General features: G+C 32.5%; 1 protein-coding gene across 1 annotated transcript; it reads left to right on the plus strand.

Moving 5' to 3' along the window:
* The first annotated feature begins 102 nt into the window (after window positions 1–102).
* Window positions 103–10,122, plus strand: LOC148609883 (peptide chain release factor 1-like, mitochondrial). The gene is made up of 9 exons (XM_088541374.1): window positions 103–182; window positions 2,872–3,487; window positions 4,015–4,091; window positions 4,835–5,018; window positions 5,614–5,777; window positions 7,086–7,203; window positions 7,815–7,890; window positions 8,915–9,209; window positions 9,922–10,122. Exons 2-8 carry the CDS (start codon window positions 3,001–3,003, stop codon window positions 9,183–9,185), a joined length of 1,377 nt encoding a protein of 458 aa, XP_088397500.1. The 5' UTR covers window positions 103–182; window positions 2,872–3,000; the 3' UTR covers window positions 9,186–9,209; window positions 9,922–10,122.
* Window positions 10,123–23,417: the final 13,295 nt, after the last annotated feature.

The raw sequence follows: 23,417 nt of genomic DNA on the forward strand, positions 1-23,417 counted from the left end.
GATAAAAACAATAAGAATTACGATTCAATGATTTTAGTCATATTAATTTATATGTATTGGCAAAATAAATTCGTTCCACTCAATTTTGTTTAAACCTAAATAACCAAAATGTCTGCGCCCATAACAGATCATCCATCCAAAATCCGAATACATTTTTTGAACGTCATTCTTTGATCCTACTGGTAATTATAAAGATTGAAAGAGGCATTTCTATTGTTAAACCTAACCACCCAGTTTTTCCTGATATTATCTCATCACAAGTTTTTGCTTTTCTGTCCTTATTAAAGAGTAATCAAAGGAACCAAGGTTATAGCGGTAATCTAAAGAATGCAATCCAGGGACAAAGACCAGACATGGAAAACAGACATACACAACAAAGAACATAAAGTAACTAAAGTCATACATACAAAATAACAAAAGCAAATGAGCAACACAGACTCCACTAAAATCTGGGAGCATGGACCAGGTGCACTGGTAGGGTAAGCGTCCTCTGCTTTTCTAGAAACACCCGCAAAGTTGCACATAAAAAGTTCAGTCCGGGGTGGACAAACGAGATAGGAAAACTATAAACCGTTGAATAAATCAGTATTCATGGTGCAGATGGATACACCAGAACGATCCACAAGTTCATGATGATGACCGTAAAATTTCTGTAGTGATGACTTCAATCTGGTAGCAACATAACCCTGTTCCAGAAGCCTATTTGTTAGAGTTCTAGCATGATACAAAAAGTCTGCGTAGTTTCGGCAAGCTCTGGCATAACATATGAGTTGTGATATGAACACTCCATACGCAGGTGCTGAAGGGATGTTGCCACAGATGAGAGGAAAGTTGACAATTCTGAATGAAAAGTCATCACGCTTGTCATAAAGTATGGTCAGTAGTTTTCCTTAACCATCATTTTCTAAGTGTAGGTCAAGATATGAGACTGACCTTACAGTATCTGTAGTATCCTTTATCTCAAGTTCTTTGGGGAAGATGTGATGTATCAATCCCCAAAATTAGGATTGTTTAAAGATAATACGTCATCTATATAGCGGAAACTGAGATTAAAGGATCTAGTCAAACGATATTCTTTCTTTCGGATCAAATCAGCTATAAAGCCAGCCTCATAAGAGTGAAGGAATAGGTCAGCAAGTAAAGGAGCACAATTTGTTCCCTTTGGAATGCCGACCGTTTGTTGAAAAACATGTCCACCACACTGAACAAATATGTTGTCAATTAAAAATTCCAGCTTTTTGTAAACATCTTCCTCTGTATATTGGGAAGATGATTTGGAATTATTTCTTACTAAGTATGAGGAATCTCTACCAAAAACTATATATTTGTATCTAGGTGTACCACCTGTTTTGGAAAAACAACGATGTATAATTTTTTTAAGTCAGGATTTTAGCTGAGTATGGGGAATAGACGTTTTAATGCTATTTCATTCAGATAATAGTCTTGAACTGATTGTCTCCAAAAGATCTTTCAAATTTTTCAGGATCCACATTGAATTAATACCACTACGGGAGTAACAAGTGTTGTGGTAGGACTGTAGACCCTCTCTGACAGTTGTGAGTACAGAAGTTAAAAGTTTTGAAAGAGGTTTGGTGGTACATTTTGCAGATTCAGCTATGAAACATTGTTTGTATTAAATATTTTTAATGTGACGGGAGAGTATGATATGACACACAAAGTTAGCTTTCTAGTCATCTCAGCCACAGAACGTTTCGGCCACACTATTTTTCAGCCACAGTCCATCTCGTCCATAGTCGTTTTGGACATGGTTTTTAATATGCGATCAATTAAGTAATTTAATTTGCATTTGATTCATCATTTAATATACTAATCATTATCAACTGGGTGTATATACATTTAAATCTGGAAACCTCAGTAAAATACATGTTTGTTCTTTTTTTAATGGTATTATTGGTTCCTACATTATTCAGATAAATGATAAATAATAAGTCTGCAATAATTACCATGGTTTTGGAAAGACATCTGACTAATTTCAAAGTACTGATGCCATATTGATTATCAGACTTTCGTTGGGTAGCTATAAAGTATTTAAATATTCATAAAAAAACTTGAGTATGTTTAATTAACACAGTAAGCAATCATACCCCCCCCCCAAAAAAAAAAAAAAAACATGTTTTATGGAGGCTTCCTCTCATTGATAGAAAATTGAAGTATCACACTTCACTAGATGGTAGAAAATCACCTTATGAGGTGCAGGGCTTGATTCCTAGGAGGTACTGTTGTGTAATTTGCCAGGTGTGTTGTGCACTATTGTAACATTTTCTGCATTGGGCACCCAATAAAAACACATTGTGATACATGAATGAGGAATAATGAGTAAACTATTGGTTATATCTAAGATATCTTGATTTAGGGTAAAGGTAGAGGTGGCTTCCATTCACAAATAGAAGATGTTAAAATACCAAGCTCCATCCACTGATGTAGTGGAGTCAACTCCTTTAGCTTGTCTGGTGGACCACTGGCTTTCAGTACCAAGAGTGTGGTGTTTGATGCCCATCTGGTATTATATGTATTGTAACGAGAATAGGTATGGTGTAGATGTCAAAGAAACAAAAACCTCAACAGGATGAAAATGTGTCAGATGCATTAAGCTCCATGGTAACAATTGTAGTTTGGATGTACATGTAGCTACATGTACATGTATGTTGTATGCATCAACATGAACTTGATGGAAGTTATGTATTGAACCTCATGCCAATGTATGTATGAATGTAGTAATTTAAGAACAAATGTTTGTGAACAGTTTATCCTCAGTTGCAATACACATACATGTAAAATAAATTCAAAGTTAGTGAAAAATGGGTTTGCAGATTCTCTTTGTTTATAGTATATATAGAATTTATTTTTCAGATACCATAATATTAGTGGAGATATTTCCATTTGGATTTAGTGCAAACAAATAATAAGCCATAGTCATAAGTAAATGATGCCTGTGATGGTGTAAATTTGGATGTTTGGATTTATTAAGTACATAGGAATATGGTTTACAGGACTTTAATCACTATGAACAGAGTTCTGCTAAAGGAACTTTTTGTGAAAAAAAGTGCATGTACATGGAGTTTGTATGTCCAAACCCTTAAAGTACAAAAACTACACGTACAAAGATTTTTGAACTGTGATAAATTTTCTTTGGAAATGCCAAGGTTTAAACAGTTGCATATTTCACCATGTTCATGTCTGAGTGCAAAAATTGTAGAAAGGCATGGAATTATGTTGAAAGGCGATAAAATTGGCAAGTTATTAATGCATCATGGATATGCTACCATGGCTGTTGATAATGATGTTCTAATGAAATATCTTGAGAGTTTGGTAAATGAATATAATGATATGTTACAATCTAACAGCAAAGGAGGAAGAAGTAAAGAGATTAACACCAGAAAAGTACATTTAATGCCAATTGTTGAGTTGTATCGTCAGTTAAAAGAGAAAAGTGACGAACTTGATGAATTGAAACAACTTGCTGCTGGTATGTTTACAGTACATGTACAAAAATTTACTACATGTACATGCCTATGGTAGTGTAATCTAGGCAAATTGTGGTTGTCTATAAAAATGTTGAAAATTGAGGGACAACATTGTCTCCAGGTCAATATACAATGTACATGTAGCAGTTTCATGTAGCTTTTAATGTACATATAATGTTGATTGGACTGCAACACACGTACGAGCAATATGCTATAACTTATTGGAATTAATCTAAAAAGCTTAAATATTTTAACCTACAAAATGCAAGATGGAATGATATGAGTCTTAATAATATGGTGTTTTTACTTTGTTTTGTTTAATGGTACAATGTATTCTATAAGGTTTATTCTAAAAGGGGAAAAAATATAATTCTAACAAAAAATGAAACTTTTTATCCCTAGTTTTGTACTTTTTTTTACCATTTTTCTTAACCTGAAATAATGATGCTTTTGTTGTCTTATAATGTCTCACACAACTTTACATTTTTATACATACATGTATATGTCCATTCATATATTCTTTTTATAGAAGATGAAGAAATGAAGGTCATTGCTGACAAAGAAGAAAAAGTAATTTTGGAGCAGATTAGTACAATTAAACAACAGGTACCTATTAGAAAAAATGTTTAATGAAGTTCATTGATATGAAAAGTGTATTCAATCCATGGAAAAAAAAATAACAAAAACATATATGTACATACATGACACACTCAAATTATTTGATTAATGATTTTATATTACCAGAACATTTTCCTTAGATATTAAAAAACAATTGAGTATGTACATGTACGTTTTTAATAGTCTGTCAACATTAAGAAAGTATTTCTATTGAAATAAGGTAATGTTGGTTTTTATATAAATGTATTTGTATATTTCTTTACATTTATTTCCTCCTAACATACCAACATTCAAACTTATAACTAGGAAACTTCAAACTGATTTTTTTTTTAAAGAATGGCCTCACGTAATTCTTATCTCAACAGAAAAAATATGTTTTAGTAAAACTTTTATGCTAGGTAAAACAGTAAGGTTATTTGAATTGAAAATGAAAGTGCCACCTACATTTTGTATTCCTCCTTCAATATTTTAGTTCTCGGGCCATTATTTCGTTTTAACCATATGGGAGGAAGGCATTTCCAATTTCTATTTTATTGTCCAAAAATTTAAGGGAGCTTTTTACATTACAGAAAGAATAAAATGATAATGGAGTTGTTTTGTCATTTTTATTTTATTGATATGGCAATTAAGAGATGTAATGAGGCACCCTCATTAGTGATGAGGGGGGATCTAAGAACCAAATCATTAACTTATTTACCCTATGATAGACAGATTTTATTTTTCAAATTTAGATTTTGGATAACTTAGTTCCTGACCTTAAATATGACAAGAATGATGCTATATTAGAACTTAACCCAGGAGTCGGGGGAGAGGAGGCAAAGCTCTTCACCAGAAACCTGTATGACATGTACCAGAACTACACAGCTTACAAAGGCTGGTCTTTTAATGATGAAGAAGTAAAGACATCAGAAACTGGTAAAACATAAAAGTTCTTTCTTATGTTTATAATGATTTTATGAGTACTTTCTTAAAGTTCTGAAGCCTTCTCCTGTCGCATCTGAATGTATGGAAGATTTTAAGTTTCAAATCAGCAGTGCATTTGAGTAAAACCTAAAGTCCTCAATAAAGTGTCAATGAATATAATTGAAGGTCCCTGACCTAGTTTACTGAAATTTCAAAGGTCCTAGGTAAAAAACTGAGGGTCCAAGAGCTCAGACCTTTGCTACAGTAATTAAAAACCCTTTATTGGTAAGCTGAACATTTTTCCTTAGATCCTGTTGACAGATATTTTTCTATCTTGTATTCAAAAATATCTGTCAAGACATTGGAAGTGATTGTAATATCATCAGCAAATTTACCTTTAAAATGACTCAAAATGAAATAATTTTATGATTGTTGAACAGAATTATATTAACTTCTGATTTTGACATTGATTTCATGTGATACCGGTAATTGGTCAAAGTTAGGTTCATGAATCTCAATTTGAGATTTTTTATGAAATCCAGCGCAGAGTAAATTCAAACGTTATACAATTTTCATTCAATATATTGCTGGATCAATCATTTTTCAGGAGGAATTTCTGTAGCCAGGATATCTGTATCAGGTTATGATGTATTCAAGACATTGAAGTACGAATCAGGTATCCATCGTGTTCAGAGAGTTCCGAAGACTGAGAGCAAAGGTCGCATCCATACTAGCACTGCTGCTGTAGCCATCTTACCACAACCCAGTGAGGTTTGTCTGACATTTTTATTCTATTTTCTAGCTCTTTGTTTTAGTTTAGTTTAGTTAGTTTAGTTGTTTTGTTTTTGTTTTTTTACTTTTACATTGTCTTTATTGCTTTGCAATGAAAACCAGAAATAAATTGACAAAAATTGTGAATTATATCATGATTTAAATTGAACTAAAAGTAGTTTTTAGACCAATCATAAAAGCAAAAAAATAATTATTCATGCAATAAGTATATGTTTTTTTTTCAATTTTTAATTGTTGTTATTGCTAAGCAATTACGTGTACATATATGCCACAGAATAGTAAAACAATTAAACCAATTACATGTATTGTGATGTTGTGAAAAATTTAACAGACTTAAAAATGCAATAAAAAAAACTTTGAAAAATCACATTTTCAATTTAAGTAGCACTCCAGCTAAGAATCATGCAAAATGTGATTCATGGGTAAAAAGCCTACATATTTTTATTTTTGATATTTTGTTTGAATTGCCATACTATACAGAAATTAACATTCAGTATTTCATATAATCTGTGTTCATAAGAGATAAAAATTATATAGAATGCACTGTAAATTTCAAAATAAAAGGAGATAACTCTGTAAATGACACTCAAATACAATAGAATCTATTGGATTTTCAATGTTGATTATCTCCTAAGAGCAGGCAGATTTGAATGAATAATTACATATTTCACTGTATAGACCCATAAAACTACTTGAATTACAAAAATAAAAATATGTAGCCTTTTTTTGGGTGTATCACATTTTTCAGATTTTGCATGATTCTTACAAAGACAGCTACTTAAATTGCAAACTGCAATAATTTGAAATGCACACAATAATTTCGAAATTTACAGTAATAAATAATTAATTTTGAACATTAAGAGGCTTCAGTTTTGGATCTGATAGTCAAACATTAAGTATGGTATATGGACAATGTTTCATGAAGGACAGATGTAATCCAATCAAGATCCATGTTGTCAAAGTTCAAAGTTCAGTTTTCTCCATTCCTATGCAAATTTTAAGTATATCTGTGAAAATTAAAAACCTAAAAAAAGGCATACATGTGCATGTGTGTAAGGTGTGTAAAATATTAGAGTTATAGTGTATCAAGTGTGCAATATTCATGTATATATGTAGACCCTGAAATTTAATATATTCAATGTTGCAACAAATGTGGATATATATACATGTATATATATATTTTGTTTGCATATGAAAATTACGTTAAAAACTTTTTGGACAGTTGAGCCAAAAAACAAAAATAAAATTGAAATGAAACATTATATTTTTGTTTGTTCCTTTTTGCAGATAGATATTATAATTGATCCTAATGATCTAAAAGTAGATACATTCAAATCAAGTGGACCAGGAGGTCAGCATGTCCAAAAAACAGACACAGCTGTCAGAGTAACTCATATTCCTACAGGTAAGCAGTGATCTAGAACTGTAGAAATTTTCTGTTCTAGGGAATGATGTGAGTACATGTAAATGGTTGTATTCTTGACTGGAAATCAAGTTTCTTTACCTAGTACATGTGTAACTGACAAAATTTATAATTCTTTTCTTCTGTGATTGGCCGAAACAAGAAATCTGAGTCCTCCGTATATTTAAGATATTGCTTATTGTGATATAATTATAATATTCCCTGCAAACAAATTTTGGGAGTAAATGTAATCATCACTCTTTACACCTTGTATAGTATTAAGGCAAAATTCTTTCTATACCCTTCAATTACTGTTGGATGCTATTGAGAGAAAATGTAACTAAAGGATTTATAGTTAAAGATTCTATGTGTAAGGGCATATACTTTATCATGTGGTTACAGTACTATAGTTGAATTCACGTGCCTTCAGATTTCACTGAAGTTCAAAATGGGTACATAAAGATTTGAAGTGATTTAAGAACATGAATAATTTAATGATATAAAATTTGCTAAAACAAAGGACTATCTTATAATAAATTGTTGCCTGAAACCTTGGACGTTTCATACATGTATAAAAATCCTATCACAGTTACTACTAATTCTGTCTTAAATAGGTACTACAGTAGCTTGTCAAGAAACCAGGTCACAAATTGATAACAAAAAGAGGGCTATTAAAAGACTTACAGATAAGTATGAACTTTTAACATTTGTTAGCTGAAAAAGTGTTACATGTATGTTTATTTAATCCTCACAGTTGTTGTACTGTCCATAATACTGTGAAAGTACTTATATTTTTGTACCAGTTTTTCTTGGTTAAGGGAAAAATGATCAGGTCATAGATTCTAGAATTTATGGATTTGAAAATGGTACTATATAAAGTAATTGTAAATTTCCTTTTTTATTGGGAACCAAATTTCATGGTTTACCAAACCCACAAAAATTACTAAAATTAGTACCTTTGGAATAATAATACTTTGATAGTACCAGTGAAGCATGGAATGATATGGTAAATTTTTATACCTCACAAAACAATGTTTGAGGGATGTTTACAAATTGATGTGTCCATACTGCCATTTAACTTCGAAGCACAACTACTCTGACCCTTATATTGATTTTGATGAAATTTTATTTAATGTTTAGATATTATTTGTACAGGTTAAATCACCAGAAGTAACAGAGTATCAGGCACAGAATGAGGTGCTTGGCATTTGTCCTTTTAATAAAATTGAAGAAAAAAACTTTGTCCTGCATTGAATGCTATAGTGACTCTTTGTGAAAGCAACTCCTCTGAGACCGCTTGATTGATTTTGTTCAAATTTGGTAGGATTGTTTGGCACAATATGTATAAAAATATAGATTATCATTCAATACTGCCATTTTAATTTGACAAGTTTTTACAGGATTTGATTATTTTCCTGCATTGAACACTACAGTTACACTCTGGATAGAACTTCTCGGACATTGCTGGATGGTTTTTGTTAAAATTTTTCAGGATTGTTAGGTATAACACTTTGTTAATCATACTGCACTGCCATTGTGATTTGATAAATTTTACAAGGGTTATGGGACTTTTCTGCATGAAACACAATTAATGAAAAACCAAACAAAGAGATACTAGCTTTCAAAGAAAGATGTTGCAAGATTTGTGATTATCAACAAAAACAAATGCTGGACAAATTTGGATTTACATTTACTGCTTTTCATTTTTTATTAGGTTATATGAAGCAGAGTTCAATGCACAAGTCAGTAAAATCTCTTCACAAAGAAAGTTACAAGTTGGAACAAAAGGGAGGTCAGAAAAAATAAGAACATACAATGTTCCTCAGAATAGAGTGACAGACCATAGAATACACTATAGTGCTAATGTTGAACAAATATTAAATGGAGGGGAGGAGTTGGATAAATTGATTTCCAGTCTTCAGGAAGAGTCGAGAAAAGAAACTCTTGTGGAACTGTTAGAGGAATTTCAGAGGGAGGATTCATAATTGTGGAATTATTTGTATTATGAGGTGATCATTAAAATGTTGAAGTGTGAAGTATTAAGTAATACTTGCTGCCACTTTGGAGGGGAGAAATTGTTTCTGCTCTGTCTGACTGTCTTACTTCTGGAACTGCAACTCCTCTGAAACTATTGCATTAAATTTCATGAAACTTTGTAGGTCATTAGGTCATGATATACAGTTGTGCACATTTTGAGGAATTTATGTACCACTTTATTTTATGAGAGTTCTATTCCTTTTAACTTTGGAATATTTGGATGCATACTTTTATGTAGACAAAAACAAGCATTAATTTCATTATGTATTATTATACTTCATGTCAGTTTGATGAATTTTGATTTGTTCAATACGAGGGTAATTTTCTGATCTATTACATGGCTTAGAGAGTGATATTTTTTTTGTCTATTACCCTCTCGTGAAAAGCTAAACTTTTCCTGGTAAAAAACAGGTTCCAGTTCAATCTTAGCCAGTTTTGCATTTAAAGGGGTAGTCCGTATCAATGACTGACATAATATAGATTAATATACATATTTTTTTTTTTACTTCCAATGCTAAATCTACTACAAATCTGTACCCAAACATTTCTTATTGTATTGTCAAATTAAAAAGTAACTGAGTCTGGTACAGGAAATGAAAGTGTTCAAAAGAGAATGTATATCATTGCTGTTGAATATCCATACATTGCATTCTTGACTTTTTTTTTATTTATGTTTATGTGCAGGAAAAAGGTCCACCACCGATACATGGAATAAAGGTCATAAAAAGGGGTGCGGATCACAGTAGACGTTTACAGTTTCAAGTGAATGCAAACTTGAAAGAAAATAAATCAACCATAATGAAGAAAATAAAGACAAAAGACAAACATACAAAACTGATTGTTGATGGCGATTGAACATTCTGTATAATAAAGTGAATAACATAGCTTAGAGGGTGATAAAGAGTTTGTTACCCCTTGAAAATACATTGTCGCCCTCGGCTATACCTCAGGGTGACAAAAATTTTCTCAGCTATATGATATTTATATGATATCACCTTTGGGAAAAAATAAGAATGAAAGGAAATACATAGAAGTCCTTGGTTGTCTTACCCCCTTTTTTATTTTTTTTTATGTTCCAATATTTAGTATTGACTAACTATGTTAGTAATAACTTTGTTAACTTTTTTATGGCCTGAAAAAAAATTAACTGTTTATAAATTGTCCATGTAGAAACCAGGCTGATCACAAATGCTTTTTATTTGTACCAATAAACTTATTATGATGTCAGAGAACAGGGATTATTGGATTACTCAGAATATGTCCTAAGTTCTATTACAAATTAACTGATTCATAAACAGATTTATAAAAGAGTTTTTTCCCTTCATTTTTTAGTTGATAAAGCTTTCTACGTGTACAATTTATGCAATTTATTTTATTCTTACTATTTCAGTAAATTAGAAGCCAGCAGGCATTTTATAGAAAAAGTGATTTTGCGATCTCTAATAGTTGAAATTGTTACGGGAACAAAATTTGGCATGTATTACCCACTTCCAGAGTCACATTAAAATGTCAAATGGACCTGTAATGGTTCTATGAACAACTTGGTATATATGAAAAATTCAGCACTTAAGTATAAAACAACGAAATTATGCAAGCTGGGTAACAGGCAAGGTAGCCAAGGCTATAAAGTTGCTCCTTTAATGGAAGGATCAGTCACAATTGGCCTCCAGAAGCTAAGAAGGTTTTTTAAATTAAATAAAAGAAAAAACACCTATGGTGCATTTTTTTCGTACCTGCTGAATGGGATGAATATTTACCAAAATTTTATTTTGATAAGCCATTTGTGAAATGATAAACCAAGCAGTATTGTTAAAAGCTATTGTACATGTTGTATATTTTCAACCATTCAATTCATGGTTGCTCAAGTCTTCTAACTCAGTTAATGATTTCAACCTGCATAAAGTTGTCTGCAGTACGTCCTGACAAAAATACCAAAATTAATTTGAAACAATTCTTGTAACAAAGTTTACCAGTATATTAGTAGATATTAGGACACTTACCCTACCTTACCCCATGACCCGCTGAATAAACCAGTTTTCATGGTGCAGATGGATACACCATAACGATCCACGAGTTCATGATGACGACCATAAAACTTCTGTAGTGAATACTTTAATCTTGTAGCAACATAACCCTGTTCCAGAAGCCTGTTTGTTAGAGTTCTAGCGCGTTATAAAAAGTCTGCGTAGTTTCGGCAATCTCTGTCATAACGTATGAGTTGTGATATGAACACTCCATACGCAGGTGCTGAAGGGATGTTGCCACAGATGAGAGGAGAGTTGACAATTTTGAATGAAAAGTCATCACGTTTGTCGTAAAGTTTGGTCAATAGTTTTCCTTTACCATCGCTTTTTAAGTGTAGGTCAAGATATAAGGCTGACTTCAGGGTGTCTGTAGTATCCTTTATCTCAAGTTCTTTGGGGTAGATGCGATTGAAATCAACAAATCAACAAGACAAAACATATACAGGGCCATATGAATTTCCATACGGACTGGTTCAACCGCTAAAAGTAATACATCTAGTATCACCGGATCATTTAAAAAAATACCGGAAACAGTGCCATATGTAAAGTAAGATTAAGGATAGACTTTGAAAACCCCGTTTCCAAACTTTATTGTTAAGGTTGTCAAAAACAATGACATCCATACACAATCGTAGTTTGTTAGCTTCAAATGGCGGTGTCTACTTAAATGGTCGTTTTGGAAAATGTTTTAGTGTGTTCTTCCGTATTGCACCGGCAGATACATGACGTAAATGGCTAAAGGGGAATAACCTTAGTTCTTCATGTTAAAATACAAGTTATTGTCTAAGGAAACATCCAGCTTGTGTTGACACTTCCCTTAAATGACACAGAGTGAGTTATTTACGATTTTTGCTTTAAATATGACAACATAAGAATGTCTAATTAATTAAATGGATTTGTTTGAGAAATCATAATTACGTTAGTACTTTAGATATTTGTGAAATATGACAATGATTTTAGGACATGGTTTCCAGTGGATAAGTGTTATTGTTTAAACATCAACAAACCGCCAGTCAAGTCATTATTGATTATTCCGATTTACGAAAATTTTGTCTCTTATTTGCGTTACCTGGTCGGAAAAATAGTTCGGATATAAACGTTTTTAAGACCTTATTTAATTTAATTTATTTAAATGCCGCGAATCTAAAATCGGTGCACCTAAACTGGTGGCAAATCAAGAAGAGATATATGATCTTCAATTCGAACTTATGGAAACAATGGCAAATTTAATGGGTAGTATTACTCAAATTCAAAGCTCAAAAATCCTCACATCGTTCTAATAAATCCAGTGACTTTTCTTGGCTGGACCTTCCTGGTTTATTGCCAGGGGATGAAGTTCCTTTTCAAATTCCAAACAGTGATTGGTGGATCAAACATGCAAAGATTATGCCTCCTCGAAGATTCCATAATTTCTTCCTTGCTGGTTTAGAACTCTATGTTGTTTGGAAGCCAGGTTAATTTCACAATAATATTATCAATTTCGATGACGATTCTAAATTAGAAATGATTTATGCTCTTACATTTTCTTTTTGTCGAATTAATAGTTTGATGATTGATTTGCCAATACCTTGGCTAAATATGTTTTGCACAAGCTGTGTACATGTACCAATCTTCCCACTGGCAGCATGTAATATCGCAGAAAAATGTTTGTAAATGACAACATGGCGGTATATTGGTAAGTTTTTGTTGCAATTAAAGAATACACATTTGAGTTTTTTTTTGTCGTTATTGAAATCTATATATATCTGGATTGTATATTATATTTGTATTACTAATTATAATATGCATCTAAGTTTGACATGTCCTCTGTCAAAAATTATTTTTTTCTTTTTTTCTAAATTGTTGCTTTTCTCATTTCATATTTGTTACTAAAACAAATAAAGTAAGCATACTTCCTATTTTGAATTAAATAAAGATCAATAATGTCATTTATCCATTTTTCCAGGTGTTAGTCAGTGTCATGCCAACAAACATTAACAACAAATCATTTGAAACAAAAAGAACCACCTACATCATATCTCCTTTAAATTTTATACGTGATCGTCTACAGATGTCTCATATGGAAGGGCATGGTTATAGTTGTCGCCAACAGTCTATTACAAATTCCTATCGTGTTTGCGGCTTCAGAGAGCGTTATGTACTTCTTCTTTACGTAAGAATGTTGTGTTATGTTTGATATTCGCATTATAATGCGATTGTTCTTTAGATATATATTTTCTAGACCACAGGGATAATTTTAGAACTATTACTCACATAACGTCTTTTACTAGCTGCCTAAACTATTAGCTCACTATAGAGCAAAATTGATTTACTAACCTATGTGGAGGGTACAATGTATTCAGATTCATAAAAAAGGCGTGTACAATAATATGCACATATAAGCACTGCAGAGTAATAAACGATTGGTAACCCGTTTGATAACTGTATACCCATTGATATTTAAAAACGGTATTATTCCTGGACCCCAAATTATTTGTTGATATTATCCGATAAATATATATCCCTAATATCCGATGACAGTATATATACGTTGATATCCGATAACAGATTGTCCTTTGATATATATCCAAGAACAATATAATCCAGGATATCCGATAAAAAGATATACCTGAATATACTATAAAATTATAGCTGTGGATACGACAGGTTGATATACCATAAAGCATCTCTTCTGTCAAGTCACCATTGTCACTATTGCGCAGAGAATGGAAAGTTTTCCACATACACTTACTGTACACTGGTTCATTGTCATACTGTTTTACCATAAAAAAGGATAATTCTATTCAGTATTAGGAAAATAAAGATATTCTTTGAATTCTAGTTTTGCATTTTTTTGTGAATTTTGATTAAGACCGTAGAAAAGAGCAAACGTCTTACTGTGAAAGTATCATTGTTCGTGGGATACCAAATGTCCTGGTTTTCTTGAATCTGATAAACCACGATAGTTGGTTCCCAGCGAAAAGGAAACGTCCTATTTATTTGTTAACTTGAGTTGTCAATTCTATGAATGTACAGTCTACCATTTCTTTCTGAACCACGAAAAGTGGTACCTACGAAAGTACTTTTACAGTATCGTTTGCTTTCAGTTAATTATTTGTTCCTTATCCTTATAAAAGAAATCAATGCACACACTCTTGTATTTAGAACGGGTGAAAGATATTGCAACATATATAAGGTTGATAATAATAGGTGCTTGAGTTGTTTGGACTTTTTTTGTTCTTTTTTTATAGATAATAAAGGAAAACAGATATTACTGCCGTCTATATATTCCAAGTTCTATGTTAACGTTTAGGGGAACGAACAACTGAATTTGTCAGAGTAAGTTACATATGTTCCTATAAAAGTTGGTATTAAGTACTGTTCTGTGTTCCGTTAGTAGTCGCCTACGAAGTGGAAGACAACGACAAAGTATTAGGTATATACATATGTGTATTGATATATGTACTATGGATGTCAACTATCAGGACGTGTGGGGACATTACGCCACGTTTATGATCTAATGTTATCAATTCGTTTGCAACAACACATAATAGCATACATTGATACAGGGAAGAAAAAAAAAGCTGCTGAGAATGGTATATTCATACATGGTACGCCATAGTATGAGAAATGTTTTTCCTTAAGTTGCTATTTAGTTTTTTGTTTTTTATGAAGTTGCTTTTTGGGAATTCACAATGAAAAAATTTAGGCCAATAAGAGCTTTTAATGTTCCTTTTCCTTTGTTAATTGAAACCTATAAATCAAACACAAGTTTTGAGTTTGCAAGATATCTCGTATTAGAAATGATATAAATTCCTTAATTTGAATTTTGTAATATTGCAAATTCGTATCATTCGCAATATTTACAATAACAAAAACATCATTAGACTAATGTAAAAGGGGCTTAAATCGTTTTGACTAATCAACCTTGAAAGGATTATCTTTAGAAAGATTTCTCGAATAGAGCCAGGATAACAAACAATATATAAAAAACTAAAAAAACAAAAACAAAAAAAACAAACAATCAAATAAACAAAAATCAAAAACAAAAGCAAACAAAACAAAACAAAGCAAAACAAAGAAATAAAGAAACCAAAAAAAAAAAAAAAACAAAAAAAAAAAAAAACGAAAAAAAAAGACGAAAAAAACTTACTTCGGATACTTCAGGAATGATAAAAACCTTTTTGTACCCTTTTTATTATGCAAGTATTATTTCATGATACAAATGCACGCTTCATCATTCAGTACTTGAATCCTTACTCAACTTAATATGTTTGTGATTTTAGAATGAATATCATGCCACCTAGAGGCATCAGAAACACCTTTTGCTATGATGATACAACATACTACTCCGAGGCTACTCATCAATACGAGCTTTGTCCTCTCGGGTCTAAGGCATTCTTCAACAACTAGAATAATAATATATTTTAAAAATTCGAAATTTAACGTAAATTATATTGATACATATACAGTTACCAGACCCTACATGGATAAAATCTTTTTTAACCCGTTACGTTTATATCAATTAATCTTTTTTCATATACTAACAATGTTCATTTAATCGAAGGAAGCTTCTTCAATTTTGTATTTATGTATGGTCAGGATAATGAATAAAAGTTTAAAATTAGTCTTTACTTTGAATTTATGTACACCTGGTCAAAAACAAAACCAAAAACAAACAAAAGCAAACAAAAATATAAATACAGACGAATTAGCAAAGCACGAACATTGGTATCTGGCAAACCTTATATAATTAATTCGTGTGTTTTTTCTTCAGGTACACTGATACAAATACTTTCCCAAAACAATATTACCAATAGTCTTTCGTATAACAATACCCTTAGTCTATGTAAACAAAAAAGATCACATGTTGTTTCTCGACAAATTTTTACTCGAGCACAACACCTCAAACTGGAGTCATGTGTTTGTGGTTGGTTAGAAGGATCTGAAGTGGAATCATTAACTGAGGAAACTGTTCCGGTTTACCAATCTGCACAAAGTTTAGAAACATTCGACCATGCATAGTACGGCAGTATATTCGGTATGGTCTAAAGACTTACTTCGAAATTACTTTTACACTAAACGGGAGTCCTCTTCTGCATTATCTTCCCTGCATCAATTTTATCCGATGGAGCAGTGTAGCGAATAGAGTCGTCACATTCTTGTACTAAGTTACAACCCTAGATCAATCCTACGAGGATCCTAAATCATGATATAAGTGAAGTCCGCCATCTTGATTATGACGGCTATTTTGGAATTTCAAACGTATGTCTATAGCTTAAATTAATGTTTACATTTACATTTATTATTGTACAGCTTTCATGTTTTCATCATTAAACTCAGAATTCTGCCAGTATTCTGCACATATCAGCAGGACTATGTATATACATTTCCTGATAATATGGTAGTTTTGTTTAAAGATTGGATTTTTACCTTGCAAATACAAATGCTGAGAAATTGTATATAAACTTCTCGTTGCATGCCTAAGCTAAAAATAAATACATGCATTGCTCTGATCTGAATGGCGAATAAATTATAAACACCATATGTCTTAAATTAATATTAAATGTTACTGCTTATTAAATGCACCTAAAAATGAACCACTTTTATCTGATCATTACAGTATAGATAGTACATACACATTGAATTCTTTCCTTTTCAATTCACAAAAAAGTTTTGATTTAAGGTAAGACGTCTCGTTCATATCATAAAATATCTGAAAAAAACTTGTGTTATATAGCCTAGCTGGCGGAGCGGTCTGGGACGCTTGACTTAATGCAAGAGGTGTTGCCATAAATGTCACAGCGGTACGAGGTTGAGTCCAAACGACTCGCAAAATTTGACAGTTCTTACATCGTTGGGAATTTTTCAGATGTTTTCCATGTCTGGTATTTGTCCCTGGATTACATTATTTTGATTACCGCTATAACCTTCATTACTCTTGTACTAGGTTTAGGCTTTCAATCTATTCGGATAGTATATTCATAATGTACAGCAATTGGTTTACCATAATATATTCATATTGGACTATATGCACTTTGGATCTCTGGGTATTCCTTGGCGAAACAACAGACAGAACCATGGTAGACAACTCTGGCAAGGTTGGGGACTTTAAGCTGAAGTTAAATTTATTTGAACACCAAATCTGTCAACCCCATAAGTCCTGGAATCAGATGGAGCAACCAAAAACATATACCAGTGCCTTACAAAGAAGTCTTTGCAGAAGTTGAACTCTGATAATAATAAAATTTTCTACAAATGCCACTGTATAGACATTATACAGATACAGAAGGACAAACCACATTTCAGTACTGAATGATTCACAAATTGGGTTTTCCATCTAGTATTTTTTTAAGGATTTGCATTATATTGTCAAATGAAATTAACACACCTAAGCTGTGCAAAAAGTTCTCTTTTTACGGTTTCAACAAGCAGAAAAAGAATCATATACATGTAAATTGTACATTGTATGACAGTATATTCGGCATGATCTTAAGACTTACTTTCACAATACTTTTACACAAAACGGTAGTCCTGTTTTTCGCCCTGTGAAGAAAAATATATTAATAAAACAACATATTGAAGAATCCCTTCGTTGTACAATGCTTTACATCGGTTAATTAGAGAAATATTGTTTATTAACCAAGCATATGAACTTAATCTACATAATACATTTTAGTCGTAAACGAGAGATAATCCAAGTAAAAAATAACAATATATGTTGATGTGAATGGCATTAGATAGTTTGGATACGTCAGTACGTTCTGATAAGAGAGGATGATTCCTATATTCTGTTTGGTAGTTCATTTTGGGAAATTTGCTTTGAAGAGTAGAAGAAATAAATATGCATTTACTTTAATCGAATGAAAATTCGAAGACAAAACATGACAAAACACAAAATACATGGACAACAGAAAAACAAGGAAAGTCACTTCACAACTGACAGTAAGTCGGTAGTACGAGAATATAAATATATTGTGCAACAATAATCAACAACGTATAATTAGCAAAGTGTTATGTCTTTTCGATGTTCAATAATAATAAAAAAAATACAGCCACAGTAATCTTCAAGAATGAAAGAGATGTTTTAAATATTAAGAGTATTTAAATATATACCTAACAGAAAGCATATATTTTTCTTAGGAAACAAAACAAAATGCATCTGCAGTACAGGATAAGAACTCTAAGATACTAAGTGTTTCATAGGTTCAATGGAAGAGAAATCATTTAACACCAAAATTGGATATGTACGTCTAGCAGACTAACATGTCTTTTCCTTGAAATCTCTTTATTAGTCCAGCTGTTATATGAAAAAATATTGGGTTTGAAGAGGAAATCACAATGCTTGACATGTTAGTAATGTTTAACATCACAAACTATATTACCCATGGATCGAAAATTCAAAATGGACCACTTTTTCAAGTTGGCCGTCACTGTTCATGAAAATTGTAAAGCGAGAATAGGCATGGTGAATATTTCAAAGAGATAAAAACCCCACCTGGATACACATTTTAGCCCAAGGCTACCCATTTGTCTGAAATGAACGACGAGGGAACCCTTACAACGCAGAACAGGCTGCAGCTGACCAAAACAAAACATCATTATACACATGCACAGCAAATGAGTTGCCCCTATAGAGTCAAGAAACATAAAATAAACATTCAGAGGACAGAAATTCATGACTCGGGACAGGCGCAAAAAATGCGATGGGGTGAAAATACGTTGGCGTGAATACCCCCTTGTTTCCCTTTGAAATCGACTAATTTGGAAAAAATATTACAAGTAAACACACCTTAACATCAGTTCAGGTCCTTAGTACTACAACTGAATATGAATAACTCAAATATACAAACCAACAGCTATTAGCAGTTAACTGACATGTCAGCTCCACACCAGGTTAAACCTACAAAAAGTTCTTCTGTCCCTATCGTATGTAAAATCAATCTTAATGCTTTCCATGTAGGGTTTAGAATCATGGTACATTCTCTGCATTGAAAATGATCTAACATTTGTAACATTTTTTAGCTTTTGACCATATTTAGAAACATCTGAGTGTACCATAACGAAATGTTGCAATGCAATGGCAACAATAACAATAGACAGCAACTTCTTTTGAGTTGAGTATAGAAGCAAGCTACATAGATCTCTCGAAACTATGATTATGAGACAATATTCCTGTCAAAACATATGACACACCCAAGCTTGGGCAAAGGATGAAAGGAAAGTTGACAATTCTGAATGAAAAGTCATCACGTTTGTCGTAAAGTTTGGTCAATAGTTTTCCTTTACCATCGATTTCTAAGTTTAGGTCAAGATTTGAAAGCTGACTTCACAGTGTCTGTAGTATCCTTTATCTCAAGTTCTTTGGGGGTAGATGCGATGTATCAAATCCCCGAAATTAGGATTGTTTAAAGATAATACGTCATCTATATAGCTGAAACTGAGGTCAATGGATCTAGCCAAACGATATTCTTTCTTTCGGATCAAATCAGCTATAAAGTCAGCCTCATAAGAGTGAAGCAATTAAAGTAGGTCAGCAATTAAAGGAGCACAATTTGTTCCCATTGGAATGCCAACCGTTTGTTGAAAAATACGTCCACCACACGATTAAAAATTCCAGTATTTTGTAAACATTTTCCTCTTTATATTTGGAAGATGATTTGGAATTATTTCTTACAAAGTATCTGTACCAACAACTATATATTTCTAGTTAGGTGTACCATTTTGTTTTTAGAAAAAAAGACGATGTATAATGTTTTTAAGTCGGGATTTTACCTGAGTATTGAGAATAGAAGTATACAGTGTTGAAAAATCATAGGTTTTAATGCTATTATATTCAGATAATAGCGTTGAATTGATAGTCTCCAAAAGATCTTTCGAATTTTTCAGGATCCACATTGAATTAATACCACTACGGGAGTAACAAGTGTTGTAGTAGAACTGCAGACCCTCTTTGACAGTTGTGAGTATAGAAGTTTAAAGTTTTGAAAGAGGTTTGGTGGTACATATTGCATATCCAACTATGTGACGTTGTTTGTATGGATTCTTGTGGAGTTTAGGAATCCAGTATATATACGGTAAATCACAATCATCGTCCTTGGTAGAGAGACCAAAAGAGGATAGCACGGATTTATGGTTTTCCACAATCTCTTCTTTGGAGAGTGTGGTAGCAGTATAGGTCTTATCACTGCTATTATTTTCTACGTCTAACTCTGATAATAATCATTGGATGTGAAACGTTTTGTAGAAAAAATGAATGTTGTTATAGGCTTTGTCTGCTGGTACTACAGTATTTATTCATGTATAGTAGACAATGTTTTTGCTACATCGGGGTCTACTGATGTCGCCTTGGCACTCATTGACCTACTTAAAACTTTCATTCGTTTCACGGTCTTTAACCACTCTGACAGAGAATGTATGTTTTCTTGTTTTCTCATTTTGTCCATTTTCTTGCACGGCATCCATAAGAACTTTAAAGTTATAATTACAATTTATGGAGCGTGGTTCACGGTACTTGGGACCTTTAGAAATGATATTACGCAGAGATTCGTTTGGGTGATGGTAACGACGTGACCAGAGGGACCATATTTGAATGGAGAGCTTTTGCAAGAATAGGCAGGTGATTTAGCCTTGAAGTCCTCAATCTCGAGGTTCTGTAATAGCCTTTTACAGTTGAAAATTTTAGATGCAATGGATGAAATATAGGAATATGTAATATTTGGTATGGATTTGTCTTTGAAATATGTGGGAATTTCGTTTGTAATGAAGAATGTTAGCAAATTAATTGTATCTATACCTTTGTTGACAAACGGTAGTGGAAGAAATGATTGTTTTTCTCCATCTTGACTTTTAGCACAAACTGGTTTAAAGAGTCTTTGGAAACCAATATCCAAAATGATGGCAACAAGTCTGGATAATGGTGAGGTGGGGTCAGAAACAGGATTGCCAAGATTTGTTTTGTAAAGGGAGTGAGTAGAGTGAGAGGTATAGAATAAAGATTGGTTCTTTTGTGATGAAGTCCAAGAGGTTTTTGTATGAAAGGAAGGAGACCATCTGTGGAAACATCATGTAACTTAGGTGACGTAAAGCGGCGATGGCCATGACTGCTTTCCCGTCTTGGATTTTTCTATGCTATTTATGCTATTGTTATATTGGCTTGAAATGTTTCCTATACTTTTGATGTTGTCATTGCATCCGTAAGGTATTGAGGTACCTAGCCTGCGTATTCAGTACTCCTTTCTTTCCCTACGATAGTTTTTACTTAGAATATGCAAAGATGTCAAGAATCAGCGTTGATACAAGAGGGAGAAATGCGGTACTTGACAACTTGTAGGCATTGCCAAGGGTTGAACACAATAAAACTAAACAGTTTTCATCCATTCAAATACATGTAATAAGATAAAAGCTTCAAAACTATATTTGGAAGATCACTTATATATCAAAGCTTGTAATCTTATCAAGTACAGTGAAGAAGCAGATTCCAGGTTATGCTGCGAGATCGATGGTTTCAGGTTATACTGCAAGCTGATGATACAGATGTCCTTACTTCTATTTCTAAATTTCCAGATGTTGCTAGGTCGTTTAGGTGGTCTTTGGTGCGGTAAAAACTTGTTATTTGGCCATACATGAAATCACCAGTACTGTTCTTCAAAGTAACATGAATATGTCATGCTATCACAGAATGCGATCGAATTTCGCCGTTTGTGGGAATATGAAAAATAATATGCCGAAGTCGACATTTTGGAGATTTAAAATGTTGAATAGCGTCATATAATCGAGCTTCAGAAAGCATCATAGAGCAACAAAAAAAAAAAAAAAAAAAAAAAAAAAAAACGAATGTATTCTCATCTTTTGTGTAAATATTATATATGATAAATATAATGCACTTTGTAACTGAAAGATGAAAATGTCAACTATTTTTTTTTCATTTGACATCATTCGTTGGTCACTTTAAAAAAATACAAAACGTAGAATAGGAATGGTATCAAGTGCATACACATACACTTAAATGTATACCTGCCAATGCAAATACCTATCAAGCTTAAAACATCCTCGTCCCAATATAGAGACTAAATCATGATATAAGAGAAGTCCGCCATCTTGAATATGGCGGCCATTTTGAATTTCGGACTTATATTCATAGCTTAAATTAATGTTTACACTTATATTTATTACTGTACAACTTTTATATTTTCATCATTAAACCCTCAATTTAGCCAATATTCTCTTCACATAGCAGCAGGTATATATAGTATATATGAATATATCTTCGAAATTCCAAAATGGCCGCCATATTCTCTTCACGATTTATATAGTGTTGTTTCAAGATGGGATTTTTACCTTTGAAATACAAATGATGAGAAAGGGTATGTAAACGTCCCGTTACATGCCTAAGCTAAAAATAAATACATGCATTGCTCTGATGTGAATGACCAATAAATTACAAACACCATATGTCTTAAATTAATATTGAATGTTATTGCGTATTAAATACACGTAAACATGAATAACTTTTATTTGATCATTACAGTATAGATAGTGTATACACATTGAATTATTTCCTTTTCAATTCACAAAAAAGTTTTGATTTAAGGTAAGACGTCTCGTTCATATCATAAAATATCTAAAAAAAACCAAAAAAATCTTATATTATATAGCCTAGCTGGCCGAGTGGTCTGGGACGATTGACAAAATGCAAGAGGTATTGCCATATATGTCACAGCGGTACGAGTTCGAGACCAAACGACTCCCAAAATTTGACATTTGTTACATCGTTGGTAATTTTTCAGACCCTTTTATAAATTTACATTATCTGCAATTCTGTATAGACACATATCATGCACGGTTGTAAATGAATATCGTTTTCGATTGCATCAATATTCTATGTTGATCCTAGCTTTGCAAACTATACGTAATACAAGTAGAGTAAGATAGAAGAGTAACCACATCATAAGAGACTTCCTATAAGTATAGTACTTGGTGTAGCTGTATCTGTATACCGTTCCTGATCCTTTAATCTATTATATGATACCTTCGTAGGTTGTCCTATTTAAAAGCTACTTAGGTGCAGCATGTTCTAATAGTCACGCTCTAGATTAATTTACGAGTATACATCACTAGTTCGTAAAATCTTCATTTTTGGAAATCTTAGTTGGCTAAGTGGTCTAGAGCCTTTGA

Source organism: Perna viridis, chromosome 8, assembly GCF_037379345.1.
Source record: "Perna viridis isolate PV_CMFRI_1.1 ecotype Kerala chromosome 8, ASM3737934v1, whole genome shotgun sequence".
In the NCBI taxonomy this organism is placed as follows: Eukaryota; Metazoa; Mollusca; class Bivalvia; order Mytilida; family Mytilidae; genus Perna; species Perna viridis.